The sequence below is a fragment of the Rhinolophus sinicus genome, chromosome 14 (genome assembly GCF_057876585.1).
Source record: "Rhinolophus sinicus isolate RSI-liver-muscle chromosome 14, RSI-T2T, whole genome shotgun sequence".
NCBI lineage: Eukaryota > Metazoa > Chordata > Mammalia > Chiroptera > Rhinolophidae > Rhinolophus > Rhinolophus sinicus.
Window position 1 is genome coordinate 100,487,987 of NC_142514.1, and position 24,483 is coordinate 100,512,469.

Sequence of the window (24,483 nt, forward strand, 5' to 3'; positions counted from 1 at the left end):
TTCTCCACAGCCTCTCCAACACTTGTTACTATTTGTCTTGTTGAGGATAGCCATTCTGACTGGGGTGAGGTGATATCTCATTGTGGTTTTTATTTGCATTTCTCTGATGATTAGTGATGTTGAGCATTTTTTCATATGTCTAATTGCCATTTGTATGTCCTCTTTGGAGAAATGTCTCTTCAGGTCGTCTGCCCATTTTTCAATTGGGTTGTTTGTTTTTTTGCTGTTGAGTTGGATGAGTTCCTTATATACTTTGGATATTAGCCCTTTATCAGAGGCACTGCTTGCAAAAATCTTCTCCCATTCAGTTGGTTCCCTCTTTATTTTGTCGATAGTTTCTTTTGCTGTGCAAGAGCTTTAAAGTTTCATATAGTCCCATTCATTTATTTTAGCTTTTACTTCCCTTGCCTTTGGAGTCAAATTCATAAAATGCTCTTTGAACCCAGGGTCCATAAGTTTAGTACCTATGTTTTCTTCTAGGTAGTTTATTGTTTCAGGTCTTATGCTTAAGTTTTTGATCCATTTTGAATTAATTTTGGTACATGGTGACAGATAGCAGTCCAGTTTCATTCTTTTGCACGTGGCTATCAAATTCTCAAAGCACCATTTATTGAAGAGGCTGACTTTTCTACATTGTATGTTTTTTGTTTCTTTGTAAAAAATTGTCTCTCCATGTTTATGTGGTTTTATTTCTGGGTTCTCAATTCTATTCCATTGGTCTATGTGTCTGTTTTTCTGCCAATACCATGCTGTTTTGATTATTGTAGCCCTGTAGTACAAGCTAAAGTCAGGGAGTGTGATACCTCCAATGTTGTTCTTTTTTCTTAAGATTGTTTTGGCTATTCGGGATCTTTTGTGGTTCCAAACAAATCTGATGATTTTTTGTTCTACTTCTTTAAAAAATGCCATTGGAATTTTGATGGGGATTACATTGAATCTGTATATTGCTTTGGGTAATATGGCCATTTTAACTATGTTGATTCTTCCAATCCATGAGCACGCAATGTCTTTCCATTTCTTTGTGTCTTCTTCAATTTCTTTCAAAATGTCTTATAGTTTTCAGAATATAGGTCTTTCACATCCTTGGTTAAGTTTATTCCTAGGTATTTTATTCTTTTTGCTGCAATTGCAAAAGGAATTGTTTTTTGTATTTCTTTTTCTAAGATTTCATTGTTAGTATATAGGAATGCAATGGACTTTTGTACGTTGATTTTGTAGCCGGCAACTTTATTGTATTTGTTGATTGTTTCTAATAGCTTTTGGGTGGAGTCTTTAGGGTTTTCTATATATAGCATCATGTCATCTGCAAAGAGTGACAATTTAACTTCTTCATTCCCAATTTGGATGCCTTTTATTTCTTTCTCTTGCCTGATTGCTCTGGCAAGGAATTCCAACACTATATTGAAAAGCAGAGGTGATAGGGGACAGCCCTGTCGTGTTCCTGAATGTAGAGTAAAGGGCTTCACTTTTTCACCGTTAATTATGAGATTAGCTGAGGGTTTGTCAGCTACTTATGTGAAGGTATTTTCCTTCTATACCTATTTTATTAAGTGTTTTATTCATAAATGGATGGTGTATCTTGTCAAATGCTTTTTCTGCATCAATTGATATAATCATGATTTTTGTCCTTTATTTTGTTCATGTGATGTATCACATTGATGGATTTGTGGATGTTGAACCATCCTTGTGCCCCGAGGATGAACCCCACTTGGTCGTGATGAATTATATTTTTAATGCATTGTTGCATTCGATTTGCTAGCATTTTGTTTAGGATTTTTTTATCTGTATTCATCAGAGATATTGGTCTGTAGTTTTCTTTTCCTGTGTTGTCCTTAACAGGTTTTGTTATCAGGGTAATGTTGACCTCATAAAATGAGTTAGGGAGTACTGTCCCTTCTTCAATTTTTTGGAAGAGTTTGAGCAGGATTGGTATTAGATCCTCTTTGAAGGTTTGGTAGAATTCACTAGTAAAGCCATCTGGTCCCGGACTTTTGCTTTTGGGAAGGTTTTGGAGGACTGATTCAATTTCGTTACTGGTGATCGGTCTGTTTAGATTTTCCAGTTCGTCGTGGTTCAGACTAGGAAGGCTATATGTTTCTAAGACTTGTCCATTTCTTCTAGGTTAGTGAATTTCATGGCATATAGTCCTTCATAGTATTTTTGGATGATCCTTTATATTTCTGTGGTGTCCGTGATAACTTCCCCTTTTTCATTTCTGGTTTTGTTTATTAGTGTCTTCTCTCTTTTTATCTTAGTGAGCCTAGCCAAGGGTTTCTCAATTTGTTAATCTTTTCAAAGAACCAGCTCTTTGTCACATTAATTTTTTTCTATTGTCTTTTTGTTCTCTATTTCATTTAGTTCTGCTCTGATTTTTGTTATTTCCTTTCTTCTGCTGACCTTGGGTTTCATTTGTTCTTCTTTTTCTAGTTCTTTAAGGTGTAATGTGAGGTTATTTATTTGGGATTTTTCTTGTTTCTTGAGATAGGCCTGTAATGAGATAAATTTCCCTCTTAAAACTGCTTTCGCTGCATCCCAAAAATTTTGGTAGGATGTATTTTCATTGTCATTTGTTTCTATATATCTTTTGATCTCTCCTCTAATTTCTTCTTTGACCCGGTCGTTCTTTAAAAGTATGTTGTTTAATCTCCACGTATTTGTGTTTTTTACTGCTTTCTTTTTGTAGTTTATATCCAATTTCAAAGCCTTGTGATCAGAGAATATGCTTGGTCAGATTTCAATCTTCTTAAATTTGCTGAAGTTAGTTTTTTGTCCCAATATATGGTCTATCCTTGAGAATGTTCCATGTACACTAGAGAAAAATGCATAGTCTGATGTTTTAGGATTAAGTGCTCTGTAAATGTCAATCATGTCCATTTCATCTAATGTGTCATTTAGGGCTACTATTTCGTTATTTATTTTCTGTTTGGATGATCTATCCATAGCTGTCAATGATGTATTTAAGTCCCCTAGTATAATTGTGTTTTGGTCAATTTCTCCCTTTAGTTCTGTTAGTAGTTGCTTGGTGTATTTCGGTGCTCCCTGATTGGGGCATAAATATTGATGACTGTTATGTCTTCTTGATGTATAGTCCCCTTTACCATTATGAAATGTCTATCTTTGTCTCTTGTTACCTTTTTCACCCTGAAGTCTGTTTCATCTGATATCATTATGGCTACACCTGATTTTCTCTGGGTACCATTTGCTTGGAGTGTCAATTTCCACCCTTTCACTTTCAGTCTGTGCGTGTCCTTGTAGCTGAGATGTGTCTCTTGGAGACAGCATATGGTTGGGTTTAGTTTTTTGATCCAATCTGCTATTCTGTGCCTTTTTATTGGTGAGTTCAGTCCATTTACATTTAGGGTGATTATTGATATGTGAGGATCTCCTGTCATTCTATCTTTAGTTTTCTGGTAAGGCTGTGTCTCCATTGTTTCTTTGCCTTTTTGTTGTTGGCTGTTATATCAGTGTGGTGGTATTCTATGATGTTTCCCTCTGTTTCTTCTTTTATTACAGTATATATTTCAGTTCTGGATTTTTTTTGAGTGGTTACCCTTAAGTTTATGTAAAAGAAAGTTTGATATTTAGAGTATTCCATTTTCTTCAGCAGGCTTACTTTCTCTATTCCCATATTCCGGTTCAGGCCTTTACTCTCCCACTTTTTATGTTTTGGTTTCCACAAATTGTCCCTGTTGATGGTGGTAGAATAGCCTCTTTTAGTATTTCTTGTAGTGCAGGTCATGTATTAGAAAATTCCCTCAGCTTCTGTATGTCTGGAAAGGTCTTTATTTCTCCTTCATATCTAAAGGATATCTTTGCTGGGCATATTATTCTTGGCTCATAATTTCTCTCTTTCAATAGTTTGAATATTTGGTTCCACTCCCTCCTGGCTTGTAGAGTTTCTGCTGAGAAATCTGATGATAATCTAATGGGCTTTCCTTTGTAGGTTACCGTCTTCTTTTCCCTGGCTGCCTTGAGGATTCTTTCTTTGTCGTTGATTTTAGACAGCTTCAATACAATGTGCCTTGGAGAAGGCCTTTTGGGATTGAGGTAATTAGGTGTTCTATTTGCTTATTGGATTTGAGGATCCAGTTCTGTACACAAGTTTGGGAAGTTCTCATCGACAATTTGTTTGAATATATTCTCTGTTCCCTTCTCTCTTTCTTCTCCTTCTGGTATGCCCATTTTTCTTATATTGTCTTTCTGATGGAGTCAGAAAGTTGTTGTAGAGTTCTTTCATTCTTTTAAGTCTCAAGTCTCTGTCTTCTTCCATCCATGTCATTTCCAGGTTTCTATATTCAATGTCACTGATTCTTTCCTCCATCTGGTCAACTCTACTATCTAAGCTGGCTATTTCATTCTTAATATTTCTATTGAGTTCTTAATCTCCAGAAATTCTATTTGGTTCTTTTTTAAAACTTCAATCTCTGTGGTAAAATGTTCATGTTTTTCTTTAATTGTGTTTCTGAGTTCATTAAACTGCCTGTCTGTGTTTTCTTGCATCTCGTTGAGTTTTTTCAGAACTGCAATCTTGAATTCTCTGTCATGTAAGTCACATATTTCCATATCTTTAAGTTCCTTTTTTGGAGATTTTCACTTTCTTTTTGAGCTGTCTTGTTGCCTTGGTTATTCATGGCAATTAATGATTTATTATTTCTCTTCCTAGACATCTACAGGAGTGGGTACTGCAACAGGTTGATAGGAAGAGGTCTTTCTTTTGTTTTCCAGTACTTGTTGGTAGAATGTTTTATTTTCTCTCCAACTGCAGCCTTTTTGTCTCTCTCACACGGTAGTGCTATGTTTTCTCTGCACTATTCCAGCTTGTCACACAATGGGGGGATTCTGTGGGAGACGGGCTGTTAATAGTTTGCCTGGGTCACAGGGAGCAGTGTCCGTGTGGGTATGGAGAGAGCTTTTTGAAGTTCCAAAGCTCTTTCTGCACCAGATTCAGAGCCCGTATGTTTCAGCAGTTCTGTTTACTCCTGCAGGGATCCACCCAGATAGGTGGGGCCAGGAGCAGGGTGAGTTGTGACAGGTGGCCCAGAGCAATGGCAGCGACCACCACCACAGCCGGTCCTGCTTCCACAGCTCCCTCCCCTTTGCTGAAATTAGTTAGGCTGCCAATCTGTGTCTGCGGTCCACAGTTCTCAGAACAGCAAATATTCTGTTCTTTTGATCTGACACTGCTACTGTTCCACTTCTAGCACTGGGCAGGTGGTGACGGGGCGAGCTCTGGGAGGGTAGGGAGGGGGCGGCTAGTCTCAGTGCCTAAGGCTTCTGTTCTCTGCTCGGCAGTGAAGGCTTAAACCACCGTTTTCAGCCTTCTTCCCTCAGTCTTTTCTCCGCGGTCTCTGCCATGAGCATTGTTTTCAGCCATGTTGTATGCTGTCCCCTCAGCCCTGTGAGATATAAATGGATCATTAGCAGTCTGAGTTCTTCCCTCTCCCGCAGCTGCATAGTTCCCGGATGCAGTGAGCTCGGAGCACTGAGCTAGATCTGCATCCTGCACCCACTCAGCTCTCTCTCTGCACTTCTCCCTTCCCTGCTCCCCTGCTCACGCAATTCACCCACCTTTAGGTGAATTTGGTACTTGGCCTCTTTGTCTTGCCTCTCTGCTGTGCAGGGAATCCTTTGTGGAGTTATAGTTGTTCCATTTGTTGTAAATTCCAGGGGAGCTTTACAGAGGCTCACCTCATGCCACCATTTTGATCCCTTGCTGTCATTTGTTCATTCATCCTACAAGTACATCAGGACTGTCTACCATGTTCCAGGCACAAGTTCAAGCTAGAGATTCACTGGCATGAAAACATAAAAAGGGCACATTTCCTGTTCTTGTGGACTTACTGTCATTGCAATGAATTTTATCATGTTTGTTTCAATTGGTTTTGCTGCCCACAGACATCTTTGTCAAGTTTGAGTGTTTCCAGCCTCATGAGTCACTTCCCAAAGTAGAAACCAGAAACTTAGTTACCCAGCCTCCTTTGCAACTACAGCACAGACATGGGACTCAGACATCACCAATCAAATTCACTCATCAGAGACTTTGCTCTTGAAGGGAGAAACTTGAGTAAGGGGGCAATGCCCAGAATCCATGGTGCTTACAAGGGTGGAAATGGAGGTGTCCAGCTTTGGGGTAGAAGTGAAAGCAGGATTAAGTTGTTCAAAAAGTGCAATCAATGGGGAGAGGCAGCAGCAGTAGCTGGTCTGGTGGGACAACAGCAGTGGCTACAGTGTCCCCATCAGTCTAGGTCTGTGGTGCAGTAGGGCATTGTGCCTCGAAGCTTAGCGCTGAGTCTGGTTTTCTAGAACAAACATAGGGTTAGATGAGACACCCAGTATTCTTTTATAGATTCCTTTTCTGCTTAATCAGTCACTTTTATTGAGTATGGCCACGAACCCCAACTGATGCAGAAGCATTCCCCATCCCTGGTGAGTTACTCATTATGAAGACCCAGTCCAGGTGTCCCCTTCTCTGCATTTCTCCAAACACTTTGCTCATCCTCTTACAGTAGTCTTTTTTATTATTATTATTAAATTTATTGGGGTGACAATTGTTAGTAAAATTACATAGATTTCATCAACAAGACAAATAGTAACAAGTGTTGGAGAGGCTGTGGAGAAAAAGGAACCCTCATACACTGTTGGTGGGAATGCAGACTGGTGCAGCCGTTATGGAAGGCAGTGTGGCGGTTCCTCAAAAAAATTACGAATAGAATTGCCATATGACCCAGCAATCCATCTCCTGGGTATCTACCCAAAAAATCTGAAAACATTTAGAGATAAAGACACGTGTGCTCCAATGTTCATTGCAGCTTTGTTTACAGTGGCCAAGACATGGAAACAACCAAAATGTCCTTCGATAGATGAATGGATAAAGAAGTTGTGGTCTATATACACAATGGAATACTATTCGGCGGTAAGAAAAGATGATATAGGAACATTTGTGACAACATGGATGGATCTTGAGAGTGTAATGCTGAGCGAAACAAGTCAGACAGAAAAAGCAGAGAACCATGTGATTTCACTGATATGTGGTATATAAACCAAAAACAGTAGTCTTAATAGAGGCATGAGCCCCTGTGTGAGTCTCCACTACCCCCCAATCCACATATACAAGCACACACACACACCTACACACACATCTGAGCTCCTTAGGATCTGGGACCACCCCTTTTTCACCATTATGTCCTCAAGTCTAGCTTAGAAACTGGATCAGATTAGGTCTCACTAAGCCTTTGATATTGTGTAATCATTGCCACTGACTTCATTATTGACCTCCAAAAGCCCACAAGTGTCCAACTCTGGACTGAGTAGCATACATAGACAATGGCCCATATCTTGTCCTTAGCTTCTCCAGAATCAGCAACCAGGTTCACATCCATAGGCTCCAGGCACTGTCTTCCCCACCAGAATGTCCCCTAAAATACGACAGGACTACACTCTGACCCCTGCCCAATTCCCTAATCACCCTTTACAGCTTTGAATTTTCTCCTTTCATCCAGCTGGTTCCTCTCAGTCTTGGCCCCAACCCCTACACTCACACCCCTGCATCCCTGGGAAGATGTCCATTCTTGGACATAGAGATGAAATCTCAAAGATCCCCTAGAGAGATATGCTCATATGAGTTATGTTGCCCACCCAAGGGTGTCTTCATCCTGGCCAGCCCTGCACACATACACCTACTCTATCCCCTCTGCAGGAAGAGAGGGAGGAAATGGACAAGCTTTCTGAAATCAGTTTCACGGCCTTGGGCACGATAAACAACCAAGCACAGAACTGCACCCATGGAGGGAGCTAATGGCCTTGGATATCTGAGCAATGCATTACTCCCTGAAAAGTAATGCCTGGCTTAAGATGCTGTCTCCACACCTACCTTTTCTCCATATACTGCTCCACTTGGAGCAGATTCACAGAAGCTCCCACTGCACCTTCCTGGGCATGGACAAGACCTGCACTTTCCCCTTCCCCCGGCAGCATATAGCCTCTCATCAGCTAAGGGCCTGTGGAGACCCAAGGCAGAAAGCACTTGGCCCATTACCTCAGCCAGGAGTGCAGGAGTGCTACACCTCAGATGCAGCCAGGTCACTAGATGCAAACCCCAGCCCACTTCTCACTATCTGTGTGACCTTGAACAAGTGACCTAAATAGTACAAACCTCACAAGTTTCTCCCAAGGATTAAATGACATACTGTTAGCAAAGGTCTTAGCAAGGTGCCTGACACATAGTAAGTCCTCAATAATTTTAGATATTTTTATTATTATGGACTGCCTGTAGCCAGGAAGTTCTTGGTTTCTCTAACGTGAATCCTACCCAGTGCCTTTTAAGGCCATTCCAGCTTCTCCTATTCCTAGTGGGCATGGAACTCAGCAATCCTCACTGTAGGGAAAGTAATGATGCTGGAAGCCAAAGAGCTAAGTTCAAACCCATCTCAAGTCTGCTAGCCATGATTCTCTTTATATGCAATCAGTAGAAGACAGATTCTAAATACATGATTACTGGCTGTGTGGACAGTGAGGGACATCATGCTGCTTATCTGCCACAGGACACAGCACCCTTGTTTGTACAGTAAGAAAAGTACTGCCCCAAAAGTCATTGTGAGGATGAAATTAAATGCAGTAACATCTAAGACAGTGCCTGGGAAGGCAGGTGATCAGGGATGATAGTTGAATCTGGATCTGCTCAAATGTGCAGAGTGTTCCCTGAATCTCCTCCACCTGAAAACAAATAATAGCCCCATTTCTACAATCTTCCCCACTTCATGTCTAACTCAGCAAATTCTGCCATGTTTCTTCAGCCCAAGGAGCACTCATTCAATGGTGAGAAACCAATATCAGATTTTACCAGAAGTGAGTAAAATCCTTGCAGTTCTCCACAGTAAAGCTGATGTTCAGGAGAGGACTAGGGACTCTAGCAGCTGACATTTGACATGTGCAGTACACTTTGCAGTTAACAAATGCATTCTCATTTAGTGCTTTACTAAATATGTTCACAGTCCAGTTTTTGCCAAAAGGAAAACTAGCTCAGAATGGGGAACACAAAGTGGTAGAGAAGGATGTGGTAGAGACTGATCACTTTGTAACCAGTCTCTTTCTAGTGCATCGGGCACTCTGCCCCCTGCCAACACATCCTCCCGCATCAGCTTAGCAGGTCCTTATAGATCTTCTAGCTCAATATCTGGCATCGTGCCTGGAACAGAGTAGGTTCCCAATAATTAATCATCTATTCTAATAATCAAATTTAATCCATCTACTTCATTTCACTATTGGGGGGAACTGAGGCATAAAGAGAAGTAGTGAGTAGCCTGAGGTCACACAGCTGGAAGGTGTTGCAATCAACCCATGTCAGAACTATTAATAAAAAAATCCACATGAACATATGGTCAAGGGCCTGCCTAGTCCTTCCCTGGTAATTAAAGCCAAGTTCTCCCACTCAGACCTTGGAAGAGGGGAGACAAGAGGCTTCAAAAGATATAATAGATTGATTGCAAAATGCCCCAAAATCCTCCCTTACTTACATCCATACCCTTTGCAATGTCACTTTGTAGCTTATCCCAACAAGAAGTAAAGCCTGCGAGTATTTCCCCTGAAGTTGAATCTGGGCTGCCTTGTGACTTCCCTTGACCAGTAGAATTCAATGGGAGTGACAGTGTTCCAAGGCTAGGACTCAAGAAACCTAGTGGCATTCCGTGCTCTCTTAGAAACCTACTAGCACCATGTAAGCAAGCTTGGGCTAGCCTGCAGAAGGATGGGAGACATGTCGAGAAGAGCCCAGTTGTCCCAACTAAGACCTCCCTAAACCTGCCTATGGGCAGCTACCCCCAAAAAATGAGAACTCATCCTACATCAACAGAGGTGCCTCCTCAACCTATAGCCAACCACAAGTACATAAGTGATCCCAGCCAAGACCAAAAGAACCACCCAGACAACCCATCGACTCACAAGAAATCATAAATCTAATTAAGTCACTGAGTTTTGGGGTGGTTTGTTACAAAGCACTAACTGACAGATACTTTGGGCCTTCACAAAAGACTCCAAGTCATAGCCATGGAGAAGCTGAGGCTTGTGCTCCTGCAGGCCCTTGAAAGAGCAGGACCCTTTTCTGCAAAGAGCCTGACTGAGCTTCCACCTGCTCTGTCCAGCAACTAGGCTGTGGCCCAGCCCAGGACCAGTGAGGTCAGTTCTAGCTTCAACCCTACCCTTTCCACCCTCCTTGGAACCTGTAATACCCACCCCATGGCAGTATCCAGGAGGGGTAAAGGCCACAGTGCTCTGTACAGGGAGGGCTGCAATTAGAGTTGAGGACAGCCCAGGAAGAGCTCAGCTTGGAGACAAATCCTCAGGGTGAGACCTCCATGGTGGAGAAGCATCCAGGGCCAGACTTTCCCCCACCCACCCACCCAGGGAGAGCAATCAGCCCTGGAGTAGGCCAGGTCGCTTGACATTTCAAGGGAGTCATTATGAGACACTTAATTCCTAATCACGGCTCAAGTGTCTCTGAGGGCCCCTCAGCTGCCTTTCCATTCTAGGGAGCATTAATGGGAGGAGAGGAGGCACCAAACCCACCCAGGTCTGAGCAAAGGCCCTCATGAACCACCCCTGTGACTCCAGCACCCTCCTTTCTTCCTGAGGCCCCCAGGGGCAAGCTACCACAAGCTCCTTGGTCCTCAGAAAGGCCGGAGCACAGGGAGGCTCAAAGTGATGCGTACAGGACTGCTGGGTCAGAACTCTGATTTCTGCTGAGCCCAAGAAGGGCTTTGTCTCCAAGTCTCATGGCTCTGAGGGTGCTGAGGCCCTGCCCGGGGCAGCTACCTCCTCCCTCAGACAGTCTGTCAGGACCAAGGCCAGGCTTCTTCCCTGGCATACCAGAACTCCCTCTCTGCAGCTAGACAGCCCCACGGCTGTCTTGGGAAGAGCTATGGCTCAAGAGTGTGAAGGCCTGAACTCTCCCCACTCTACAGAGGGATATTGGGCAAGCCACCTAACCTTTTCTGCTCTGGAAAGAGGGCAGTGATCCCTGCCCTGTGTCTTTCTTTAGGAAGCTACTGCGAGAATCTTGTTCTTTAATATATGGGAAAGCACTAGATAAACTGTAAAATAAGGGCTGAGTACAACTGGATCACAATATAGGCAAGCTCAGATAAACCAGTTGCAGGTGTGATGGTAGGGGTGTGTGTGTGTGTGTGTGTGTGTGTGTGTGTGTGTGTGTGTGTGTTTCTCATTGCATGCTTCAACACTCCAATACTAATATTTCATTGTTTGGGATTATCTGTGGGCTTTCACCATCTATGTCTCTATTTAGGTACTGAATCAACTGTATTGATGTTTTACAGCCTGAATGCAGAGGAAGAGTTCTGAGGTAACAAAAGAAAGGGAGTAAAAAGCCTTGAAGTGAGGTTTGACAGTCTAGAGAGAGCATGTGCATGGGTGTGTACACACACACACACACACACACACACACACACCTGTGTTCTCTAGAAACCTAAGGACACAAATAACTGAATGCAAAAAATAGAGAAAGAGGCAGGTGGAGAGTCATAGAAAATGGGCCCTGAGAGTAATCAGTCCAGAAGGGTTCCTGGAGAAGGAGGTACATTCTGAGCTAGATTTTGATAGAAAGGTTGGGCAGGCAGGCAACAGAAAAAAATGGCTTTGGGAGGAGGACAGGAATGGAATTTTAACAGAATACAATTTTAAGTATTTTGTTATCAAATAATGATAATTATACTTTACCCTTGTAGAAGTATTAAGGATTTACAAAGCTTTTCCACATGTATTTTCTCATTTGAGTCTCATTACAGTTCCTTGAACTAGACAAGTCAATTTTTATTATCCCCATTTCATAGATGAGGCTCAGAGAAGAGAAGAGGTTTTCTCAGTGTCTCCAAGCTCATAGGCAGTGAAGCTGGTAGAAGCACCCAGGGCTCCTGACTCCTACCTAGCCAATGCTCTTTCCACCGGTCTCTCTATAATCCCACCCCACTTCTATGTCTGGTTAAGTCTGTAAGCTTCTTGGGGGCAGGTACCTTGTCTGGGTAATAGACTCTGGGCAGTCCTTGGAAAATTAGTCAGTGCCGGGGAGTGGTGGCTTGGGAGTCAGACAGAATTGAGGTCAAATCCAAGTTCTGCCATTTACCTTGACGTTGGCTTGTTAGTTCCTCTGTGAGTCTCAGTTTATGTAGAATAAATTATTATGAGGGTTAGAAGAGAGAATGTCTTTGAAGCACTTAGGACCATGCCTGACACGTACCGTGTTTCCCCGAAAATAAGACCTGATCCAATCAGCTCTAATCTGTCTTTTGGAACAAAACTTAATATAAGACTGGGTCTTATTTTACTATAATATATGACTAGGTCTTTATAATATAATATAATTAATATAATATAATATAATACTGGGTCTTATATTAATTTTTGCTCCAGAAGACGCATTAGAGCTGATTGTCCAGCTAGGTCTTATATACAGTAGTATTTGCTCAATTCATGGTACCTACTGTCATTAATCTTTTGGTAATTGTTCATTGTTCTATAATTCTATATTTGTTCTATAGTTCATTGTTCTGTAGTTCATTGAACTATAATCAATCTTATAGTTCACTGTTGGTAATCAAGAAGACTTTTCTGGCCACGTTGTTTACTTTTTTAAATATCCTGCTTCATATCTGTTTTTTATTGAGGTAACATTGGTTTATAACATTATATAAGTTTCAGGTGTGCAACATCATAAATTGACATTTATATGTGCTAAATCACGCTCACCAGCAAAAACCTAGTTTCCATCCGTCATTATATAATTGACTCCCTTTACCCATTTCACTCTCCCTCCACCCCTTCCCCGGCCACGTAACAATCAATCTGTTGTCTGTATCTGAGTTTGTTTTTTATTTCTTTTTATAGTCCACACATGAGTGAAATCATACAGCATTTGTTTTTTCCATCTGACTTATTTAACTAAGCATAATACCCTTGAGGCCCATCCATGTTGTCACAGATGGTGGGATTTCACCTTCCGCTGGCTGAGTAGTGTTCTATTACATATCTATACCACATCTTGTTAATCCTTTCATCCATTGACGGACACTTAGGTTCTTCCCATAACATGGCTGTTATAAATAATGCTGCAATGAACACAGGGGTGCATATGTCTTTTTGAATTGGTATTTCCGTATTCTTCGGATAAATACCCAGAAGTGGAATATGGCAGTTCTATTCCTAATTTGTTGAGGAATCTCCATACTGATTTCCATAGTGGCTGCACTAATTTACAATCCTACTGTGCATGATGGTTCCCTTTTCTCCACATCCTCACCAGCACTTGTTATTTCTTGTCTTATTGATAATAGCCATTCTAATAGGTGCGAGGTGATATCTCATTGTGGTTTTGATTGGCATTTCTCTGCTGATTAGTGATGTTGAATACCTTTTCATGTACCTGTTGGCCATCTGTATGTAAGAAGACTTTCTTGGCCATTTTTCACCAGTTTCTCCCTTCTAGGATAAATGGGTCATTCAAACCCACACCATTCATTACTGTTCAAACAGACCATTCATTACTGTCAGGAGAGATGGTCCCCAGTGAGCACAAGCAAAATACAGTTCTTCCTCCATCCACCTGGGCCCATAAGTCCAGTCCACGTCCCACACCCTGGAGGTGCCCTAGGAATGCTCTTGCACCAATCGGTATCAGGCCTGACCCCACAGCCATCTGCTGAAACCCACTTCAGTCGCCAGAGTGCTCATTCCTATTATAACTGCATTTGCCAAGAAAGCAGAAAGGTAATTATGAATCCTAGTCTTAAATCACTCTGAAGCTGAATTATTAAAAGGAAGAATTAAAAATAATAAGGCTTTTTCATTACACTTCATAACAGGGAAATTAAAGGTGTAAGAATGTATTTTTCCCCTCAAATTTAAGTGTTCATTTTGGAGATTATATGGGGAGTTGAAATGATTCTGTGCATGCCTATGGAAGGGGGAGAAAGAAAGCCTTGTAACATTCAAAAGGAGATAGAGAGAAGAAGGGAGTTAACATAAAGAAGTACAACTGAGTACAATTTTTTCTGCACAATTACATAATTGAGTGATACAGCAGAAAGAGATTAGGCTGCTGCTAATTTCAGATACTGGGTGGTGAAATATCCAGGGGTCTCACCAGCTGTAGGGTCAAAAAAACACGCTGGGATACGGTCTCCAAGTGCTGTGAAGCAGGGACTGTTTCAGCACCAAGCTCCCTGCACCCTCTTTTCTCCCGGGGAGACAGGATGAGGGATCTGGTTCATTTCACAGAGCAGAAAATCCAAGGTACCAAGAGGGGTAACAGCTGCAGCCTGGGACTTGGGACCAAAATGAGAGGGACACAGAGAGGAACTTCCCAGGTAGTTGTCAGATGTGGAAGAGAAAAAGGTGGGGTGACCTTCCCTCCCTCAGCATTCCTGCTCATTCGAACCCCCACACCCCCAAGGCTGAGTGTGAGAAACAGAAGTGTCTAGAGTTAGAAGAGAGACAGGAGGATTCGGGAAGTCCTTGGTTCTAAGAGCCAAATCTCAGGGAGCCCCTGATGGATGGGACCAAGGAGCCTCTGCCTTTTCCAGTCCCAGCCAGTCAGGGGAGGCAGACCTTCAGGTGAGAAACAGGTGTGAACTTCTCCTCTCCTGGGGAGGGGGGGTGAGAGGAGAGCAGACCTGGAGGGGAAGCATCCGGGGAGGCTTCCAGAAGGAAGGGAGCAGGGGAGAGAGGCTAGAGTTTGTGGGCAGACAGAGAGGCAGCAGAGCAAGGAGTACTCAGTTCTTCCAGCTCTGGTTCTGCACAGCTGGAGACCACTGCTCCTTCTACCTGCCTGGGGCAGTGCGAGGACAGAACAAGAATCAGAACGGCATCAACACATGAGCATCATTGGCAGCAGCTGGGTAGTCCCAAATCAGACTCAAGGGAGGGTGTTGAGAGCAGGCCAGTCCCATCCAGATGTGTTCCAACAGCTGGCCTGTTGTCTCTGTGAGGACGCCAAGCTGAAACACCTCTGTCCTGTGTCCCTTCCACCCACACAGATGACGCTGCACCAGGCAGAGGGTGGGGCTCCCCTGTTGGAGTCGGGTCCTAGAGCCATTCAGCTGCCCGCCCCCCTCCCCCAAGTGGTAATGAATTGCAGGGAACTGCCACTGAGAGGTGTCAGAACAATTTCTATTAAACATAATTTCCTAATGTAAAGGTTACAAGGGAGCCCAGTGGAGCTACTCAGGATTGAATGCTTATTCCAACTGGCTCTGAGGAAGGCAGCTCATGGCCTGGTCCTTGGTTCCACGTGGCTGGAGGGCAGGGCCCTGGGACTGAGTAAAGTCCTAAGCAGCTTTCAAGGCATCTCTCTCAAGGTCGTGCATGTGCCCACTATTGAGAGTTCACAGGGTGCCGGGCATTGTGCTACGTGTTTTCTATGTATCACATCCTTACAACATCCCTGCAAAATTGAAATTATGTCCCCATTCAGGACGAGCAAATTGAGACTCTGAAAGGTCCTGTGACTTGACCAAGGTCACATCTTCAGATATTAGGAAGCAAAGGCAGGATTCAAACCCAGGTCTCTCTGATTGTACTGCCATCATCCCTTCCCCCCTCCCAGGGCCCTGTCCTACCCCACTGCTACAACTTCATTTGGAAGGACAAACAGAGCCCTAGAAATGGGGATGAGCGGGAGTGGGCCCACAGTGCAGCAGAGTCAGCTCAGCTCCAGGAGTCCGTCTCCCACCCAGTGCCTGACTGATGATTTGGATAATTGTAAGTAAGGAAACCATGGATTCCAAGTAGTTCTGTGTCTCCTCAGAGGCTGGTGTGGTGCCCGGCTGAGCCAGAGGGGTATGTTTGTCCATGCAGCCAACTCAGGGTTACTGAGAGCTCTTGGATTCTGTGTCTTGGACTCAGAGAACAGTTGGCACAGACCCCATGCAGACCCCCACCCCGTGGTTCCAGAAATTGTCCCCAAGCCAATCTTGTCTCTGAGCAGGGACCCTGCCCCCTTTCGTCTCCCATCACCATAGATCTCAGATTATGGGGCCTGTGGAGCCAAAACTAAGAATAAGGAGAAGCCTTGTTAGAAGGTTCAGAGATTCCTCCCAATCCCCTCAATTATAAGCTCGGTAGAAATGGCCTTGGTCCTGATGGTGGGAGTTTGGGGATGGGGATGGAGCAAGAAGTAAATAAACAGGGTATGGATCTGAGACCAAATAGTAATGAGCCCTATTTTCCTGCAACTCAGAGGCTCCTGACACCACCAGAGCCCAAGTAGGGGCAGTTTCAGGAACAGTGGGGCTTTGTTCTTCCAGAAGCTTCTGCAGGTGAGGGGTAAGAATGTTCCAGAGGTGCATTTGGGGACAGAGGCAGGCCCTTAGAGGCTGCAGCTGAAAATTCTCCAGGAATCACACCACCACTCCCACATCCTGAGGGAGAAGGGAGTTGAGCTAAAGGAGGGGCCCAGATCACAGATTCCCCTCCTCCCCTCCCTACCCACCCTTCAGCTCCCCTGCTCCTCCCTTCTCTGTCCTTCCACCACAGCAATGAGCCCTAGGCTCTGCACCCCTCCACTAGCGGGGGTGCGTCTCCGCATTCCTCATTAGTGTAGATGAAGCTGTCACAGACTGCCATGGACCTGCCTTCCCAGGACCTTCAAAGCAGGAGAACAGCATGAAATATGCAGCTGCCTTCCACTGGCTCCCACCCTTCCTTGGTTCCCTCCCTCTAATTGCTCAGGAACACATTAAACTTTGATGTGGACGCTCTGGCTGAAGACATCCAACACTTAGGTTCTCCAAAAACAGTGGAGGCTGCTTCTGCCTCTAGGCAAGAAAAGCTCACTTCCTGGGTGTCTAAAGTGCCACCCCTCCAAACTACACACACACACACACACACACACACACACACACACACACACACACAGACACCTTTTGCTGAAAACATCAGTGATTCTCAGAGTGTGGCCCCTGCACCAGCAGCATCAGCATCACCTGAAAACTTGTTAAAAAGGCGCAATTTCAGGCGCCACCCTAGATTTACTGAATCAGAAACTAGGGGGTGGAGTCCAGCAATTTAGGGGTTAGCAAGCCCACCACCAAATTCTGACTCATGATCAAGTTTGAGAACTAAAGACCCCAGTCAACCTGATAGAGCCCCACTGGACACCCAGGGCTGTGCTAAGGCTGGCAGAGAAGAAAGAGACCTCCTGCCCTGCATGGGTTGGCAGTCTGTGACTGACCTGAGGGGAGATAATCAAGCACCAGCTGCAAGACCAGCCTGAGAATCCTGGGACGTGCAGAGGGGAGCGCTGGATGCTGCAAGGAATGGATGCTCCTTGGAGGAGAGGAATTAAACTAAATTGGGGTCAAAAAAACTAAATTGGGGCCAAATGCAAATCAAATCCACAGTGAGATATCACCTCACACCCTTTAGGATGGCTACTATTAAGAAAAAGTAAATAACAAGTGTTGGGAAGGATGTGGAAAAATTGGAACGCTTGTGCAGCATTGGTAAGAATGTGAAGTGATGCAGTCACTATAGAAAATGGTCTCTCTAAAAATTAAAAATAGAATCATCATAGGACCCAGCAATTCCACTTCTGGGTATATATCCAAAAGAATTGAAAGCAAGGTCTTCAGGCGATATTTGCACACCACGTTCATAGCAGTACTATTCATAATAGCCAAGAAGTGGAAGCATCCCAAGTGTCCATTGACAGATAAATGGATAAACAAAATGTGGTCTATATTCATATAATGGAATATTATTCAGCCTTACAAAGGAAGAAAATTCTGACATATGCTAAAACATAGATGAACCTTAAGGACATTATGCTAAGTGAAATAAGTCAGTTACGAAAAGATAAATACTATATGATTCCATTTATATGAGGTTCCTAGAGTACTGAAATTCACAAACAGAAAGTAGAAGGGTGGTTGCCATTCCACTCCTCTGGGGGGAGTGGAAAATGGGGAGTTGTTGTTTACTGGGGGCAAAGTTTCAGATTTGCAAGATGAAAAGCTCTGGAGATTTGTTGCACAACAATATGATTATAATTAATACTACAAAACCATACACTTAAAGATGGTTAAGTTGACAATTTTATGTTATATGCATTTTACCATAAACAAATTTTTTTTTAAATAATCAGGGCCAAAATTTGGGCAGGAAAGAGGACAATGATTCCAGCAAGTCTCATGTGTGCAGTGCATCAGTTTGCCAAGTGCTGTCACATACCACATCTGGCTGGAAGAGGAAAAGAGTAGGAGTAATATCCCATTTTAAAGGGAGACGAGCCAGAGAGGTCTCCTCAGCCAAGTCTCAAAACTATAAGTGGAGAGCTGAGTCTGGGACTCAGCTCCTGACTCCCATTTCAGGCCCTTTCTTCTCATAGTGAAGAGCCCCCCAGGCCCAGAAGCTACAGGAGGGCCAGATCTCAAGGAGCTGAGGCTGATGTTGGAGAGCCCAGGGATGGGGCTGGAGAGGAGGGGTGAGGCCAGAGTGTATGCCCCCGTGTCACAGCCGCTGCGCTGCACAACCATTAACAGCACTCACTTTAGTTTCAGGAGTACCCCAGTTTGGAAGAGACATTTTAAACTCACCTCAACTGTTGTGCCCAGAAGGTCAAGGAGCAGAGTTGGGTGAAATCTGGCAAGAAAGAGGAGGCAGCCAGCTTCTTAGGGAGGTGGGTCCTCACAGGGATCTCAGAAGGTTCCTCTGGCTGTAAGCAGAAGACCCAAAGGATAGAGGAGGGAGGTGATAAAGGCTGTGACCTGGGGCCAGGTGTGGCCTGGACCAGGGCAGTTGCTGGAGAGAGAGAAGAGGGCATGGGAAGAGTGAAGAGTCAGCAGATTAAGACACATGGCCTTATGATGGACCCCCAGGAATGTCATGTGCCTTCTCCTGGCCGCCATTCTCCATCATCGCCCTTCTCCAACTCACCCCTGCATTCTCCATGTAGAATACATGAGCAGACCCCTCAGGAGAAATCAGCCAAGGGGTTCTCTTCTCCCTCTGAGCTTTCCCCAGACCCCGGCCTAGGGCCAAGGCAAAACCCAGACCAGCCTACAGAAGCCATCCCATCCAATCCACCCCATCTCAGCCTTGGCCAACCTCTTTTCTTCAGCTCCGGCCTCAATCCCCAACTCACCCCTCCCAACCCTGAGCACTTGCAGCTAGAAACCCCCCATGCCCTCAACTCTTCAGTCCTCCCCAAACCCTCTCCTTTCTAACCCTCCCCAGCTTTGAGGACGTGTAGCCAGCAGACCTGTACTTGACTCCCAGCTTCTCCACCTAGTATCTTTGCAATCAGGCAAGTCATTTCACCTCTCTGAACCTCAGCATTGTTGGCTTCAAAACGGGATTCCACCCCCTATTCAGAGATGCTGTGGGGCTTCAACGGGTTGAGCACATGGGAGGCACTCTCAATGGTAGTATCTATTTTGTCTGGTACTTCCTGTGCTGCTCAATGCTCCTCAGCATTTATGTACAAACTAGTCATTTGATTCACCTCTATGGAAGTTTCCTCCATGGAGAATAACACTCTCCCCCCACCCCACCCACACCGGTGTGCACCATGGACCCAAGGATCAGAGAAACATGAGTCAGAGACCATGGCAGATGGAAAACAATGGGTGGAATCCAATCTACTCCCTGACCCCTCATCCTTTGCCTTCAGAAAATGAAAATGGTGTCTTCTCTAAAGATGCTCCTCCTGGGGGAATGTTATCAATGCTGATATTGACATGAGCTTGTCAATCCCTGGGGTCCTCCATCTGACAGTGAGGGTGATGGGGGTACATGGCCAAGTTCCTTGAGAGCAGGGGAAGTAAGATACACCTCCCTAAGCCCAGTACCAGACACAAATGCATGACCATGTTTATAAAGAAAGAGAAAAACAAGGGAGAGAGGAGCCAGTCTTTACCCAACCCCAAGTCTTTAGGGCTCAGGTTCAATATGAGATTAGTGTGAGAGATGAAGTGCCGACTAATACCAGGATTGAGGTTAGAAATGAGGATGGTGTTTAAGATCCATATTAAGGGGAGGATGAGGGTTAGGACTGGACTTCAGGTTTTTACTGGGTTCAAGTGAGGGTTCTGGTTAGAGTTCTGATTAAAGTGATCTCTAGGATATAGGCTACACTAAGGACTAGTTTATTGTTAGCACGAAGTCTTAAGCTAAAATCCCTCTTAGGTTTGTTTGGTATGTTGAAAGTTAGGTATGCTGAAAGTTCTGGGACTTGAAGCAGGCATTAGTGCTGTGGGCTTGGGCAGTGGCTCTGCAGGTGACAGGCCTGGCAGACAACTGCCTGGAGGGGAGCAGGTGAGGCCAGCCAGGCAGTGCTAGACAAGCACCATGGACGGCTCCAAGGAAAGTGCATTGGTAAGCAAAGCAGGCTCTGTTCCTAGCTAGGTGCTTTCCTCCACCACCCTCTTCCATGACATTACAGCCCTGAGTTGTTCACCAAAGACTGATCTCTGAGAAGATCAAGATAGCACCATAACCTCCCGGGAGTTTGAGTCTCTCATCTTAGGGTCTTTGCCTTTCCTTCAGAATCATTCTCATCTTGGACTCTACATGCCCTGGGCCTAGAATCAAGATTCTAATTGAGAAATCTCCGGTTTGGGGCCTTTATAAGATGATCATTTTCCTAAATAAAGTTTTTTCAAATTCCACTCTTGACTGCCGGATTCACTCTACTTTGTATGACACAACTCTTATTCCTCTGATCCCTCTTCCCCATGGGGAAATCAGGAAGATCCCCAAGCCTGTTCCTCTCATCCCCCTACTTTCATCTTCCCCTCACCTCCTGAGCCCTGAGGGGGAGGATGGGACACAGGGGAGGGTCTCAGATTGATACACAGGTGAGAGTACACAGTGGAAAGTCACACAGAAGCAAGCAATGCATGAGGGTCCGGATTTCTACACATCTCTGGCCAGAGTGAGAGTTCTTCTTCCCCTCTATATCACTAGATACCTCCACCACAAGAAGAGTAGATACAGAGCAGGTACCTGCTGAAGGACGCCAGATGCTGCATACTCAGCCCCAGGCTCTGGGAGGTCAGAGAGAAGACTTTTGCAGTTTTCATCTCAGATTGGCAATCCAGCCCCACAGAGTGGGGTAGAATGTCACCAACATGCATTAAGCACCTACTATATGCCAGACTTTGCCTACATTATCTCACTGCATCATCAAACCAACCCAATGTGGGTTAGTAGGTGTGAGCATCCCATTTCTCCAGATGAAGAGACTGAGGCTCACTAGCCAATAGCAAACCTGGGATTTCAACCTAGGTCTGCCTGCCCCTAAGTCCGTTAGCCCAAAGCCCATACTTCTTCCACCACAACATGCACTCTGGTTGTTAAAAGAGGCCTTAAAATCAGCTTGGTAGGACCGCTTTGCCTTTGTATCAGATGACACTATCAGGTCACTCAGTCTGGCCTCGATTGCCACAGGCGTATCCTGTGGTGGTACTGCCTGTGCTGGTCCCCTTCCAGGGCCCAGAAGCTCCTGTAAGCTGCTTCCTAGTGGGCAGTGGCTTCATGTGATGGCCAAGCAGTTCAGCATGTGGCTTCTTCTGATCCTTTCTCGCCACCACTTCCAGAGCATCTCCAGGGGACAGACGTTCATGTGTTACAGGGACAGCCTGAAATTACCCCTTAAAAGAGGAGGTGGGAACCTCCTGAGCCCCTAAATGTAACCCCGGGGATCTATCCAACCCGCCCCTTGGAGATCACTGGGACAGGGGGGCAAAGGAGAGTCTGGAGAATAGGAAGGTACCGATCTGGGAGCAGTGAGCAGAGCCTGGCATCCCTCCTGTCCCTCTGTAGTAATTAACAGGCTTTTGTTCCTATCCCTGATCTCATCTGGCAGAGCCTTAATCTTCCTCTTCCCTGTAAATGAGCAGCCTTCTCATTAGGGCCTTAAGAACCCCTATTATAAACATGTAAATGGAACTCAATGAGGAGAGAAATATTTGACTGCACCAATTTCCTTTGTCCCGCTGCCAGCTTTGGGCTGTACACGCCTGTGGTTTCACTGCTCAACAGCCCTGCTCCATCGTGCTGCCCCCACCACCCTGTCATACCTCTCCATCTTCTCTTATTGGAATTTAATTACCTTCTCTGGCGAATGTTGCGAGAACCTCTCTCCATCAATTGACTCTGAAGTCAGATTTTTATTTCAAGATAGTTAATGGCACTTGGAGCAGGTGGACCTGGAGCACAGGGAAACCTTTAACAATGGGGTTAGGAAGGGTCATCAAGGTTATTCCCCTGCCTCTGAGCAGGTCAATATTTCAGCCAGCCCAGACGGATGGAAGTCTCTCTTTCAAGTCTATAGAGAGGCTGATTCCTGAGACTCCTGCTGGTCTAAACTAGAAGTTCCTCCCGATGTCTGCCTAAAGTTGGTGAGCCTTTAACTTTTTTCCTTTCAGTTTAGTTTTTGATAAAAAAGGAAGAGCCCCATTACATAGAAAGCCTATCCACTGCCAGAGAAAAAATCTGATGATATGATCAGCATCTCTCAGGGCCATGGTGGCTCTTCTTGTCACAGGCAAGATGGAGGCTCGCTCCCTATGGGCCCAATGCAACTGCACGTGAAGGCTTCCCCAAGCATGCTGAGTCCTTCAGACAGAAGTCTTCATGTGCCTGAGTCCTCCTGAGATGTTTGTCCCTACCTGCCTTCCTTCTGAAGCCATTTCCAAATCTTAATCTCCATTCTTTTCATTCTTCAGAACCCAGATCACATCCCCTCCTCCACAAAGCTGTCCTAGACCATTAGGCCACAGCAATCTCTCCCACCACTAACCAGAACACCATGTGCTTGTCCATTTAAAGGTGTTACTGGTGTGACAGGTCCATATTGACCCTTAGCTGGTCATATGCATAAGTTGCATATGTCTCCCCAGTCTGGGTAAATTACTCCAAAGTGTCTCTCCTTCAGGGTGGAGACTGTGTCCTCACAGCACCTGGAATCGGGTAACACCAAGAAAACTAGGTTGCCGGGTTGGCTGGTAGGTGCATGTATGGGTCCATATATTGGTTACTTGGTGGGGTGTTGGGGTGGGTAGGTGGAAAGTACGCTTGTTAGTTGATTGGTTGACTGGTGGATGGGCTGATATATCCATTAGGGAGTTTTTGGGTTGGTGGGGTGGTGAGAGAATGGGTGTGCCAGTTATGATTTTACTGCCTTCAGCTTCACATCTGCTCTTCATTGCCTGGCCTTTGACCATGGCTGGACCCTATAAACGTTTCTCCTTTACCAGCTGGCTCTCTGTTAAGCTTTAGTAGGATGGGCTGAAATACTGTAGGAGGAAAGGGCTTCCCTTCCAGGCCCCTGCACTGAGGCTCCCACAGCATATAGCTTCCTCCAGCTCCCCAGAAGGCGGCTCCCCAGGAAGTTCAACCAGCATGACACCTCAGCAGATTCTTCTGCCGTCCACTGGCCTCACTATACCTGCTCTTAACAAGGTCATGATATCAGCCCTGGTGTGTGTGCCAGAGGCTCTTACAGATTTGTTCCTTCCTTCGATGCTTTGCCTCAGCCTCACAAGTAGTGGCCACTCCCCATATCTGCTCGTCCTGTGTTTCTTTAGAGTGTTTCTTTAGGCAACATAGTTAGGAGGTAATCCTTAGTAAGTCATCACCTGTTTTGTTAACATCTTTATAATTAACCTTTCCTGTTAATATGTGTAGTTTATATCCCCTGATTGGACAGTGGGGAAATGGGTGGATTGGTGAGTTGGTTGATGGGCTACTTAGTGGAGTGGCAGGATGGTAGAAGAATAGGTTGTGGACTGGTTGGTTGGCAGACTGGCTGGTTGGTAGTTACTTGGAAGGTTGGTGGTTTTGTAGTGTGGCACGGTATAAAGTAATATGTTGGTTGGTGGTTGGTGGACTGTTTAATGGGGTGATGGCTTGATTGGTAGGTTGGTGGACTTAGTGATTTATGAGTTAGTTGGAGGGTTGGTTGATAGGTTGGTGCTTGAGGACATGGGGTTAGCATCATATCAGAGGGAAGAACAAGCCCCAAGGAGGCCCCTGTAGTGATACTCAGTTTCCATTTCTGCTCTACCCAAAGGTGCCCAGGCTGTCCCCCACCAAGCTGGGATCCTCACAGACATGCCATGGCTGCTGGAATACTTCTCAAAACAGAAGTAGCAGGTTGAGGAGGAGGCTTCTGGGGAATGTGGTGAAAGGCCCTAGAGGACAAAAAGCACAGGAACCCTGAGGCATTAAGGCGGACCTAGGTTTCTTAACCCCCCCACCCACCCCCGCCAGGCGCCAGTTGCTCCTGCAGGCTCTGGCCAAGTCTCCAAGGTACCACCTGATTACTCAGCACTCAGACGGCCTTCCAGAAAAGAGATCAGAATTCATTGTCCTTCAGGATAGATTTGGTGCCTCTGCCCCATGAAATATCCTGAGATGCTGAACCCACCGCAGGGACCTCCTTTAGTTGCTGGGCCACCCTCTTAACCCAGCCAGGTT

The 24,483-nt window shown here is 45.0% G+C and overlaps 1 protein-coding gene across 9 annotated transcripts in view; it reads right to left on the bottom strand.

Annotated features, from left to right (window-relative positions):
• Window positions 1-24,483, bottom strand: part of LOC109437220 (uncharacterized) — a 235,906-nt gene that overhangs the window by 51,087 nt on the left and 160,336 nt on the right. For 4 of the 9 annotated variants that reach the window (XR_012497362.2, XR_012497363.2, XM_088791411.1 and 1 more), the window contains one exon: window positions 18,597-18,715. The exons of 2 other annotated variants lie outside the window; for them this stretch is intronic. Coding sequence is in view for 4 of the 7 variants with exons in the window: in XM_088791411.1 (XP_088647537.1) it covers window positions 18,597-18,715 (119 nt within the window). In the remaining 3 variants the exon portion in view is untranslated. Of the gene's footprint in view, window positions 1-18,596; window positions 18,802-24,483 lie in introns of all 9 variants that reach the window. 3 more of the 9 variants (XR_012497364.2, XM_088791409.1, XM_088791410.1) reach the window with 1 other exon arrangement.